This window comes from Phascolarctos cinereus, unplaced genomic scaffold (genome assembly GCF_003287225.1).
Source record: "Phascolarctos cinereus isolate Bilbo 61053 unplaced genomic scaffold, phaCin_HiC Scaffold_5;HRSCAF=322, whole genome shotgun sequence".
NCBI lineage: Eukaryota > Metazoa > Chordata > Mammalia > Diprotodontia > Phascolarctidae > Phascolarctos > Phascolarctos cinereus.
In genome coordinates, this window is record NW_027555958.1 from 61,934,451 (window position 1) to 61,947,173 (window position 12,723).

The window sequence follows — 12,723 nt, forward strand, 5'->3', positions numbered from 1 at the left end:
AAATGTAAACTGATCCTTGGAGCACTATTATGGAAACCTCCTTCCAAGCTGACATTGATGCATTTGGGATCAAGGAGAGGCACTATACTTGAGGACAGGCACCATGTTATATTTTAAGTGTATAGCTCTCCCAATCCCTAGCACATGGCTGGGCCCATATTTACCCCAGGTCTTACAGCTATTAAGTGACAGAACCAGAGCCCACACCCACAGGATTATAGAATTGAAAGCAGATAGGTGATAAGAGTAGAGGAAGCTAGACCAGAGGCAGCAAGGTCTGAGTTTAAATTCTGACTCATGTTTACTGTGTGACGCTAGTTCTCCCTCAGCCTAGGTTTCCTTATTTGTGAAATAGGGATAATAGCACATCCCTCCTAAGGTTCCCATGAGGATAAAATAAGAAACTTGTAATAAGTGCTTTGAAGACCTTAAAGTGCTATATAAACTATCGCTGTTTTTAAGAGATCTCAGGCTGTCTGGTCCAATCCCCTAATTTTATAGATAAGTGAACTGACCCAGGGAAGTTAAAGCGATCTGCCTGACATCACACAAGTAGTAAGTTTTACAGACATGATTTGATCCCAAGTCTCCTGATAAGTTTAGAGACTTTCCTACTGCACTAGTGTCCCTCTCTTTAGAGGTTTTTAGCATTATAACACACTGGCTTTGTATGCCACCATAATAACACCAAGAAACAGGTTAAGTTCTTGTTTCCTTTGTATCAAACCAGAATTGCACAAGCACAAGACTTGCTATGAAACACATTTTGGAAATCTTTTAACTGTCCCAAGATCCACCTGCTTTTGTAGACCCATTTCCAAAGCGTATTTTTCTTTCCCTAATGGGAGGATTCAATTCAACATTTACTAGGCGCCTACTATGTTCAAAACAAATTAGGTATTCTGAGGATATCTAAATATAAAAGTGTCTGGGACACTTTTTTCAAGGACCTTATGAAGACATATCCACAAATAGCTATGATGTAAAGGAGAATGTGAAAAAATGGAGAGTGGTTCAGGCAAAATGTTTTAAAAAAAACCCAGATCACTATCACCTGGGTGGGGTGGGGAGTCCCAGAAGGCTTCCTGGAGTTGATCCTTCATTTGGGCTTCCAGGAAGTTAATAATTTTAGTAGATGAAGTTGTGGGGAGGTGATGTCTGCAAGCAAAGGCACTGAAATAAATGATAGGCTAAGGAGAGAGGATGGAACAATAGTAATAACAAAAAGAGTATGAACAGAAGTAGTGTGAGACAAACTTGAGAGTGGCAGCTTGGAGCTAGGCTGAGGAAGGTTTTCAAAGCCAGAAATTTGCACTTTATTCAGCAGGTGATAGGACTAACTACTTCTGAATAAAAGTAATGGGGCCCCATGCTAGTGACCTTTCTTGACCTCTTCAAACCAAAATCTTTTTTCTGCTCATTTTATAACCTGAAGCAAATCATTTCCCTTCTCTGGGCCTGTTTTCTCATTTGTGAAAGCAAGGTTTTAACCACTGACTTAAGACAGCAAAGGGACAGTGGACTGAGTTGGACTTGGCATCAGTTAGACTTGAGTTCAAATCCAACCCTCAGTCACATACTACCTGTATGACCCTAGGCAAGACAGGTCTTTTACATTTAACAGCTTGTTCCCTTGTCTGAAAAAAAATGGGGATAACAACATCTACCTAACATGGTTGTTGTGAGGATCAAATGAGATAACATGTCAAATGCTTGACAAACCTTAAAATGTTATGTAATTGATCAGCTATTATTAGAATAATGCTATCATTCTACCATTCCTCAAGTACAAAGATCACTGACCTAGCTCAGCGGCTTTTCTTAGCATGTCACTTACCACTACTTCCTTGCCTCCTTGTCTGTAAAACTGGAGCATCTATACCACTAGCACTGCTAATGAGGACAAAATGAGATAAAGTAGATGCACTGCTTTGAAAAACACAAAGAAAATATGGATGAGTATTTTGCTGGTGACAGTAACTACTGTTTTTATAAAATATGAAAACAACTTGAAAGTATACTATGACGCTATTCTGTTAAGTGCTACAGTGTGTACATCACAAGTAACAAATCGATCATGTAACAAAAAGGTTACTATAGCAAAGTCCTTTTTTCTACAGCAGACAGCTGACTAAAATCCTACACACACACACACACACACACACACAACACAGCACACATATAACCTTAAGATTAAAAAAGAAAAAAACAGCTATTTTCCCATCAACTTCGGTTTAAATTAAGTAACTTTCTATTCATATACTATTTACAAATAATAACCTATTAAAATTATCTGTATACAAGAATGGTAACAAAAGTATAATTTTTATTGACATTCAGTAAACATGTAAACATGGTGATCTATGAATAAAGGCTCCCCCTCAGAGAAAGAATTCTTACACCAAACATTAATCACAGCAACTTATTTACAATACTGTAATCTGCAACAAAAAAGATGAGGAATCTCTGAAACGTTTAAGTATTGAAATAAATAAAAGTGTTTGACTACTTTGGAACGTACTTTGTTCATGTCTAATAATTTTCTTTTATGATGTTTAAAAAAAAACAGACAAAAAACCCACTTTGTTTTTAATTTCCCTGAGGCTACATATTCTTACGGAGTTTCTGACTTTTCTCCAGAGCTGACCAAAAAACAAAACAAAAAGGCAAATCACAGACTATGGACAAGTTTCTTATCTCATTTAGATAAATGAAAGATGTCAACATTTTCACCATAGAGAAAAACAAAATACCAATAAAAAGGAGGAACACACTCCATTTTTAGGGAACTTATCATGTTCACAAGACTTCACTTTTGGCTCAGATAAAAGGGAAACAAAGATTCAAATTCTTTCAAGTTCAGGTCTTAAAGGCAGGGCCACATGATCTGTCTAAATCAGGGGATTTAGAGAATGAATATTCTACCTAAAGAACAAGTACTCTTCTAAAGGACTTGTTTTTTCTGTTAATTGATTGAAACAATATTATCAGAGGTTTAAGAAAAAAAACCACAGATCAGAAGTTGAGGCTGTTCATTCCCACCCCAGTTATCCCATAAGAATTAAAATAATTTATATTCTTAACTTTCTCCTTTTAAAAAAAGGAAATTGGAAATTTGTATATTTTCTTAGAAAGATATTGAGTAAGGGAAAAACATTTAGTTTAAACATTTATTACCCTTCAACTGCTGTATCATACAATGCACCATGGAAGTTTCTTAGGTTAGGCTGTGAAACTGGGAAGTAACATTCCACTTTACTTAATGGAAAAATGTGCCCAATTCACTTTAGCACCCCACCAATGTGACAAATCTATAAATAGGAAATATTCCAGAGAACATGGCTATTTTAAAATTGAGCGCAACCTTGCTGTTCACTTTAAATATGTCCTTATTGCTACAATGTTCGTTACAATCCAAGAATAGTATTTAGATATGACAATGTCTTAGGCAGAAGAACACAGGGAAAAAGGCCACTGGGAGGGGAAAGAGCTCTCAGATTGAGAAAATGTGGCACTGGAGAGATTTATCCCACTGGAAATTCGGAAGGCCTAACTGGAAGATCTTTCTAGATCTCTCTGAACTTGAGCCTAAAAGAGGAGGAGAGGCCCAAATGCTATCTCCCTTTCTCTCCTTCCTCCCTACCCAAAACCCCCCCATCGAACGAAGGACAAAAAAGTGCTCTGTGCTACATGTATCTGAGGTTTAAAAAATCTTTAGTAAGCACTTTTCCAAAAGTAGCGTTAAAACCACCCGAAAATTAAGTCTTCTCTAGAGAAGACTGAGGCCACAGCAATCTCCATCCCTCTTCCCAAACGCCAAACGCGGTAAAAGGCAGTCGGAAATCTCAGTTTTGCCCTAGTGCCTCCCTTCCCTCCAAGTTTTCCAATCCCCCTCCCATCCTGCCCAGGGGAAGGGGAGAATGAGGGGGAAGGGGGTCTGGTGTCCAGGCTCAATCCCCCATGCGAAAGTCCTTGGTCTTTTCTTCCTGGTCCCCCACTTTGTAGCGGAGCAGGACCCGCAGGTGGCGGGGGTTGTCCCGAGAGGGCGAGAGCGTGATCTCCCCGGAAATGTCCATGTCCTGCTCCACCTGCAGAGGCTCGTCTAGGTAGAGGAGCGCCTGCTTCCAGTGAGTCTCTGGGTGGAAAGGCGACGTGGACAGCACCAGGGGCTTCTCGCCGTCCCCACCGGGGAAGGTGACCTGGAACCAGAGCGCGAAGCCGTGCATGGGGGCTGAGCCATAGCAGCGGCAGCTGAAGCGCCCGCCCACACCGGCCTGCAGCTCCTGCTGTAAGCCTTCGCGGTCCAGCTGCAGCTGGGCAAAGCGCTGCGGCCGGGCCAGCACTTCCTCGCCCGTCAGGCCCTGCACCACGATCTCCGAGTGCCCCATGAGGCAGCGGGTGGCGAAGCCCTCAAGGCAGCTCATGTCCACGCCGTAGCGCTGCTTCACCTCCCCCCAGAAGCCCAGGCGCCACTCCAGGGTCCGGTCATTTATAGGCGCCAGGAAGAGCTCGGCCGAGGCCGGGAGCAGGAGGCCGCCCTCCTTGAGCCACTTGGCGCGCGCGTGCAGCACGGACGCCAGCATGGACTCGTGCAACAGCCCGTAGCCCATCCACTCGCTGACGATGGCGTCCACGCGCTCGGGCAGCTCCACCGTCTCCACTGGGCCCGGCAGCACGTGCACGCGGTCCTCCAGCCCGTTGAGCCGCACCACCTCGCGGGCCTGCTGCCAGATGTCGCTGGCCTCCACGGCGTACACGCGCCGCGCGCCGGCCTGGGCGCAGAATACGCTCAGGATGCCCGTGCCCGCGCCCACGTCCAGCACCGTCTTGCCCCGCAGCGACGCCCAGTTGCGCAGGATACCCAGGCGGTAGGCGTCCGTGCGGACACGGTCGGCAATCATCTCCTCGTGCACAGACACGTCCGAGTAACATTCGTAGTAGAGGCGGTCTCGCGCGCCCTGCTCCGTCTCCTGGGCCTCTTCCAGCCCGCCCGGGTCGCGCTCCCCTCCATCATCTTCTTCTCCACCCCCGTTGCCCTCTCCTCCGCCACCGTCCGCCGAGTCCGTCTTTCTCTTCTTGGGCAGCGACATATTCCCTCAGCCAGAGGCCGTCCGTGGGGCCGCGGGGCGAATGTCTCTAGCCCGCGTCTCGGCCTCCTTCCGCGCCGCCGGCGCCCCCGCTGACTTCTGGGACTTGTAGTTTGGAGGCACTTCCTTCCTGGCTGCTGTCGGCGTTCCCGCTGCACGTCTTTCACTGGCCTCCAGCAAAAAAACGCCTCTCCTTTGACCTCTGCGCTAGATTTTCCAACCCTGGTTGTGTTCTTCTCTCTACTGATACGCTTTTATGAGAGCGAGCCCCCTCCTCTCTGTGCCCTTTTGTGGAAGCGGGCCAGTCCTCTCTATTTACACCCTTTTGTGTTCGCACCCTGTCTGAAAACTCTGAGTTTCCTCTCTTGATGAGGACTCTTTATCCTACTAAGGCTGAGAGAGAGACTTCATCTACAAGCGTTTTATTCAGGCAGAATGCAACATTCTCAATTCTGTAATACTGAAATGAAAAGAATATATTTATAAAGCGCTTTGCAAACCTTAAGGTGTTATGTAAAAACACTAGCTATTTTTTAGTGTTTAATAATAATAAAAACAATATTAAATCCCCCTCCATAACCCCCTCCCCTTTTACTCTCAAAGTTTTTAGTAAGGTCAGTAGAATGTAACCTCTTTGATGATATGCAGGAGCTTTTTTTAATTTTTGTTTATGTTCTGGGATTACTTAGCACAGTCTTCTTACTGAGATAAATGAAAAATCAGAGTGACAGAGTTTCTGGGTAATTAATAATGTATAGATTAGGCTAGCAAATAATCAACAAATTGATGGCTGGTGGTTTCTCTTGGTAAGCAAAAACAGAAAACCATGGTGATCGTCAGTCCGTAAATACCTTTGGAAAAGTGGGTGGCTGAGATCAACCCTGATTGGTGAATAATCAATGAGGGTGTGCTTATGTTAATGAAGAGGTGGACCAAAAGTTTTCAGCTCCTCCAGTTATGAACTTAACTTGAACTGGAGACTCAGCTGCCTCCAGCATTCTGGACAAAAGAATCTATCTCCACCCAGACCACTTAAATTGAACTACGGCAAAGTTAAGAGGGTGTGAGCCTGATGCTTTTTAGGATGAAATTCACCTAGTTTGGATTCTCTTTGCGCTTTAATCAGAAATAAACTACCAGTTGGGTGGGGTCCCTCACTCTGCACTGTTCTTCAGTGATAATGAGAGAAATTATTATTTTTCTATTAATAACCAATTATTGAGAGTTTTCCTCTTTTTTACTTCTTCATTCAAAGACCATTATCACATAGTGAATGCTCAATAAATTCCTGTTTACTTGAATTACAGGAGGCAGAGCCCTGGATTTGGAAGCAGGGAATCTGGGTTCATATCCTCTAACCCAATGTGACATTTGGAGGAGTCACTTCTATTGGGCCTTAGTTTTCTAGTCTTTAAAATTAGGAGTTGGTCTCCTTCCAACTCTAGGTGTAAGATCCTAGGTACTTTAAAATGAGTTACACCTCTAAAAATCTATTTACTGAATTGAGGTTTAAGGAATATCTACTGACTTGTTATTCTTGGTGGGCAATTTAGATCAGTTCTTTGAACTGTTGTTGTTTAAGGTAAAGAGCATTTGAAAGAGTGATTTATTGTTCATTATTTTTTGTCTTTTTAGACCCCCCATGGAGTGGTTTGCCCTCTTCTTCTCATTTTACTGATGAGGAAACTCATTTTACTGATGAGGAAACTGAGGCAAATAGGTTTAATTGACTTGCCCAAGGTGACACAGGTAATGTCTGAGGCCTACCCTAACCTACCTTAAATAGCTGACTTGCCACTCTTTAATCCCATCTAAATTTTCTCACAGTTTTTTTTTCTGTATGAAAGTACCAATCTTACCCCCATTAAATTGTGTAGATTCTTAGAATCTCGCCCGCTTCTATTGGTATCACAATATTGTGCAGATTTACTAGAAATCTTGCCCATCTAATTGGTATCATAATAAAACCTCACTACTCTGACTCAAAGAAGGCTTCAGTGGTCAAATTCTTTCCAGGCAGACCCTTGCATTTTGGGGTTCCCAGCACCTCAAACTACAACATCAACCAAGCTTTAAAAAAAAAACTCCCTTTCACTATTTCTCCCTGATTGTTTTTGCTTCCTTTTCTCCACCTCTCTTTCTGTTCTTAGTGAGAATGATCAGGCTTAACCCCAAGAAAAGCCTCATTTTCCTCTGTGACAAAAATACAAAAATATGAACTATTCATCAAGATCTTAGAGTTGCTGCAGCAATAGTGATCAGTGGATGAGCTGAGACTTTTGATGAACACTTTAGACTTCACAAGATTAAAAAAAAAAGAGGGTGAAAGAAGGGGTTTTCTGCAAAGGAGAATCAGCGATCTGAATCAAGATGTAGACTCTGTTTTAATGTTTTTCGCCTTAAGTCTGTTTGCTGAGATGTAGTCTAGCCCTGTCCTATCGGAGCTATAAATTTACTTGAGATTCAGATTGTTGAGGGTGAGGAAGGGTAATCAGACAACTCTCTGGGAATATTGCTTATGATTATATTCTACCAATTTAATGTTTATTCCTGTCCTGAATAACTATTAACTTTAAGGAAAACTCATCAATCACCTAGCATATATATAAGTTGCTGTTCTAAATGCAGAAGATACAAAGACAAAAAGCTAGAGTCCCACTCACAAGGAATTTACATTCTACTTCCCAAGTCCCCACAGAATACAACATATACACAAATGTCCCCTCTGGTCTGGGCTTATATGTTGTTCAGATGTTTTCAGTCAGACTTTTCGTGACCCCATTTGGAGACTTCTTGGCAAAGATAGTGGAGTGATTTGCCATTTCCTTCTCCAGTTCATTTTATGATTGAGGAATTGAGGCAGGCAGGATTGAGTGATTTGCCCACAGTCACACAGCTAGTAAGTGTAGGAGGACAGATTTAAATTTAGGAAGATGAGTCTTCCTGACTTCAGGCCTGGCACTGTATCCTCTGTGCCACCTAGCTGCCCGAGGTTTATATGGAATCATATGGGAAGGATTTAAATTTTGAAGGTAGTCAGAAAAGTCTTACCTTGGCCTCATTTTGTCCTAATTCATAGTTGCCAATGGAAAATTGCAGAATATAGACTGACTACAGCTCTTTTCTAAGTATTCCCAAATGTGGGCAAAAGAATCTCCACTTGCAGTGTAAACATCGTAAGACAACCATGGGCATTGATATAAGATAGTCTATATTTCACCCCATAGAAAATGTAGAAAACACATAAAGGCCTTACAGCAAGTGGTACATAGACATTTGATATAGTTCTCACCCTTCTGGTAAGTCAGAGTTCTAGTTTTGTCTGAGGGCTCTCACTCATAGCAATATGCAGTGGTTTCTATTGCCCTCATAATAGCAATAACCTCGAGTTTGCTACAGAAGCAATTCCTTTCCTCCTCTGTCACTCTCTTCTCCTCCCAATTTATTACTGAGACACCTACTTTCATCCTAGGGCACCAGGCTCCCAGCCTTCTGGAACTACCCTAAGGTGTTTGCTTAGACCACCTACCTCAAACAAATTTGGGGTTGCTAGAGTGCCAATCCCTTTTTCCATTGTATTTTCACTGTCCAAATAACTCATTATGACAGTAGGGGGCAAAGTCTAGGTCTTTTGCTTCCATATAAATATTCTGTTTCTAAATCTGCTAGTATTTTTGGCTTGCTAGAAGACATAGAACCAAATACTTTAGAAATGAGCTAGCTTCTGGCATTCCTGGAGTTACCTGGGTGAGTGGCAAAATAAGCTGTAGGGGTTTATTATAAATCCCCATGGTATGACCCCAGCCCATCCTATTAGAGCAAAGGTTCTTACAAATCAGGTTGCATTGAGGAGGAGGGGGAAAAAGGGTCAGTTTGTCTTTGATGTTTGACCTTCTTTATGTCTATGCTAGTAGTACATCAGTCAGAAAAGACTGTTATCCTTTCTAACCACCGCCCCAAACCGTATCTAACACAGTACATGATGGGTGTTCATCTGGACTCACCGATTTTTGTTTGGGGTCTAGAAATTTCTACACTAGGAAAAGCTATATTTAGATTACATCACTTTAGGTGCCAAGGCAGGCTTGAAGTTTGAGGGTCATTAAATAATTATATATTTGGGAAAGGGGTGAGTTCTAACTATGGCTACTCATACTAGATGTGTATGGACCCCAGCTAATTTTTTTTTCAGGGACGAGGGGAGAATAGTGATGGACTGTGATGAGAACACTGTTCATCTGGCACTCTGAAATAATCTAGCACAATGCTCTGTATTCTCCTGGGAGAACATAAAATATTAGAGAAGGTAATCAGGAGAGAGTACAATGTTACTGCTGCATTTATAGGACCTGCCTTAAAATGTGGAGCTAAGCCAGGATGCCAAGGACATATTCTGAATTGGGGCAACAGACGTGTGAGCCTTAAGACACAGGTAGCTATTACCTACTATAATTTTTTTCTTAACTGAAGGAAAAATGATGTGAGCATATCCAGGCATGCTCCAGAGAGCCTTTCTTGGTCTTCACTTTTCTCTCTATATTCTGTCATTCATTTGCACAATTGTGAATCATAAATCTCTAATCCCAGCACTGACTTCTATACTGCCCCCCAGGCCTGTATTTTCAACTGCTTACATGATGGTTCTAAATGAATGTCTCACTGGTACCTCAAGCTCAAAATATCCAAAATTGAGTTTATTGTATTTGTCACCAAATCTGTACTTCCTAGTGATTTCACTATTTCTATTTATGACCCAACTATTAACCCAGTCTCTCAGGTTTGAAACCTTTCAGTTTCTTTGAGTCTTCCTTTTTTTTCACTTCTCATATCCAGTCTCATACATCTCATGCCCACTATTATAATAGCACCCTAACAGATTTTCCTGCCTTCATTTACTCTTCCCTCCATTCTAGGCTTCAAGTCATGACTAGAATAATCTCCTTTGTACACAGATCACATTACTCCTTTGTTCAAACTGCTTCATTCTTCCTTACTGTCTAATGAGTCCAGTTCAAATTCCTTTTTTTCTTCTTCTGGTATTTAAAGCCTGTTATAATATGATACCATCTGCCCTTTCCAGCCTTATCTCCTATTTTCCTCTATGGGAAGCCAACCTGAACAACTTTCTGTTCCCCTGAATGTACCTCATACTTTCCCATCTCCATCCCTTTAGTCACTCTCTTCCCTGTGTCTGTAATAATCTTCTACCTTCTCTTTACCAATTGACATCTTACTCATCCTTTAAAACCTGCATGAAATGCTTTCTCCTTTAAGATTCCCTCTGCAAATACCTCTCCCCTGTGCCATGCTGCCTTTCAAAGCAAAATGACCAGAAAAAGATAAAGCAAATATTCTTTGAGAGGCATATTTCTTTTCCCTTCCCTTCCCATTTCCATACCCATTCCCTGACCATTCTGGGTCATGCCCATGTTCCTGGATGGTGCAGCACTGTTCATGTAAATGCAGATGCCCTTTATTTATGTTGGTACATACATTATAGCTAGCCAAAGAAATTTGAATAAAATGTGTATTAGCCTTAATATTTTCTTATGACAAAACTACTTCCAATAATTTTACTCTGAGATTCTTTCCCGGTGGTATTTCATTTTTCAACTTATTGCTGTGATTTTTCTCCCTGGTAGACAATCATGTGTGTAATTTCTTTTCTTTTTTAGGCTGTTACTTTAAAAATGCATTAACAACATCCTTATGTAACACTATTGAGACTTCAGTTCCTTCCAGATTTCAAGACTTCATTTATAATGCTCAAAGAGTGTTGTGGGGGGGAAGGGTGAGGTAGCGATGACATGAACAAAACTGTTATAAATATCTCTTTGGTATGAATATTCATGAACTGATGTAGCTCTTAGAAACCAGCACTTACTTGAGAGAAACTGCCAGCATGGAAAGGGACATTTTTCTAAAGAAAAATCCTTTCAAGAAAATAAGAGAAAAAGGTGGTGGCGATTTTCTATTTAAACCATCAATGATCTCTTTTGTATAAACCCTAAGCGCGTAAAAGAGTAATACGTCACGCTCTTGATGAGTGTGATGCCTCAGGGCTACACTGGATGTTGGCCTGATTGTTAAACTTAATATTGAAATAGGAGGAATGACAAACTCCTGGCTTTCTGACCAGATTAGCATGAGTAGGTGGAGTTCTTTATGTTTCTATTGAATTGTTCGGGCGGTGATACTACAGAGAAATTTTGCACAGAATCCACAACTAGGAATTCAATTCTTATTTATCGAGCACTCTTAGGAAGTAGGATATGGTGATTTGATTTTTCCAGTCTCGAAACCTATCTGGAGCACTGTCAGCCAGAAAAAGAGGAATGTAAATTATCTAAAGAGCGGGTAATAGCTTAAATCAACCATGAACACGAACATAACGACTTGCTCAAATGTCCCAGGACTAAAAGGAATCAGGGACCTAAATGATAATCAGGTAATAGGCCTAATGAGAATCATTTAATAAGCTCGGTTTCTCTTTTTCTATTTGCCACCTTCCTGTCATATGCTACCTGCCTTTCCCTTCCCCAATAATCTCTAAGGTTAGAAAACTCAAAAATGAGTACTTTAAAAGCTATGTTCTATTTACCTATTGATAAGAGAATATTTGAAAGGGTTCCTGGAGGAGGGAAAGAATCAAATTGAAACGTTTGATCTAAGCTAGTATAGATTCTGAGGGTCCCATGTAAGTCAGTCTTTCAATAAATAACAAGCAATTATTAAGCACCCATTGTACCTAGTACTGGGTTAAGGCGTGAGGATACAGATAAAAATGAAACAGTGCCTGCTCTAGAGGAGCTGACATTCCACTGCAGGAGACAATATGTACATACATAAAGATTGCAAAAGAGAAACAAGATAGATACAAAGTAACTGAGGGAGGGGTTATTTACTGGAGGTATTCTTTTGGAAAGGCCTCCTCTAAGAGGCTACATTATGGGGACTGCTGATGTTAGAGAATTGTTCCTGGGACTGGGTGAGGGAAAACAAAAAGATGGTACCAAAAATCAAGGATTTAATAGAAATAAGCCACCATTTTACACAATAGTTTTACAGTTCATTGCCTTTTAGACCAGTTTTATTTCTATTTATGAATTCTCCAGTTTTCTAATGCCTGAACTATGCACTGTAATTGTTTTTCAGGGTATCTGATAGCAGCTTAGTTTAAATGGTTGCATATGGTGTGATTATTAAGTAATGTCTCTGATTTTTCAAGCGTCGTACCAGAATGCTTACATACAAATGGTCTTATTGAAAAGAGTGGCTCTTGGTGAATGTACATTATTCCAATAATTCTAACATCACTCAAAAAAAAATTGCTTTGGTGCAATGGAAAGCATAGTCGATCTGAAATCAGAGGGCCTTGATTCAAATCCTGCCTCTGCTCCCTGCTGTCTATTGGAATTTAGGCAACTTATTCGCTTCCCTGGACCTCAATTCCAAAATGAGAGGATTCCAAAATAAAGCATTGATTAGTCACTGTGTTATATAAGGTTCCTTCTATATATTAATCTATGATCCTATGATTAAGTGCTTTCAGACAGGCCCTACATCACATTCTTTGAAATCTTTTCATTGGTGGCAAATTTTTATACTTTAAGGATTTGGTTTTTGGAAACAGCCA

General features: G+C 41.2%; 1 protein-coding gene across 1 annotated transcript; it reads right to left on the reverse strand.

Moving 5' to 3' along the window:
• Positions 1 to 2,306: 2,306 nt before the first annotated feature.
• On the reverse strand, positions 2,307 to 5,173 carry PRMT6 (protein arginine methyltransferase 6). Its single transcript, XM_021000231.2, has one exon. It carries the CDS (start codon positions 5,088 to 5,090, stop codon positions 3,951 to 3,953), a length of 1,140 nt encoding a protein of 379 aa, XP_020855890.1. The 5' UTR covers positions 5,091 to 5,173; the 3' UTR covers positions 2,307 to 3,950.
• Positions 5,174 to 12,723: the final 7,550 nt, after the last annotated feature.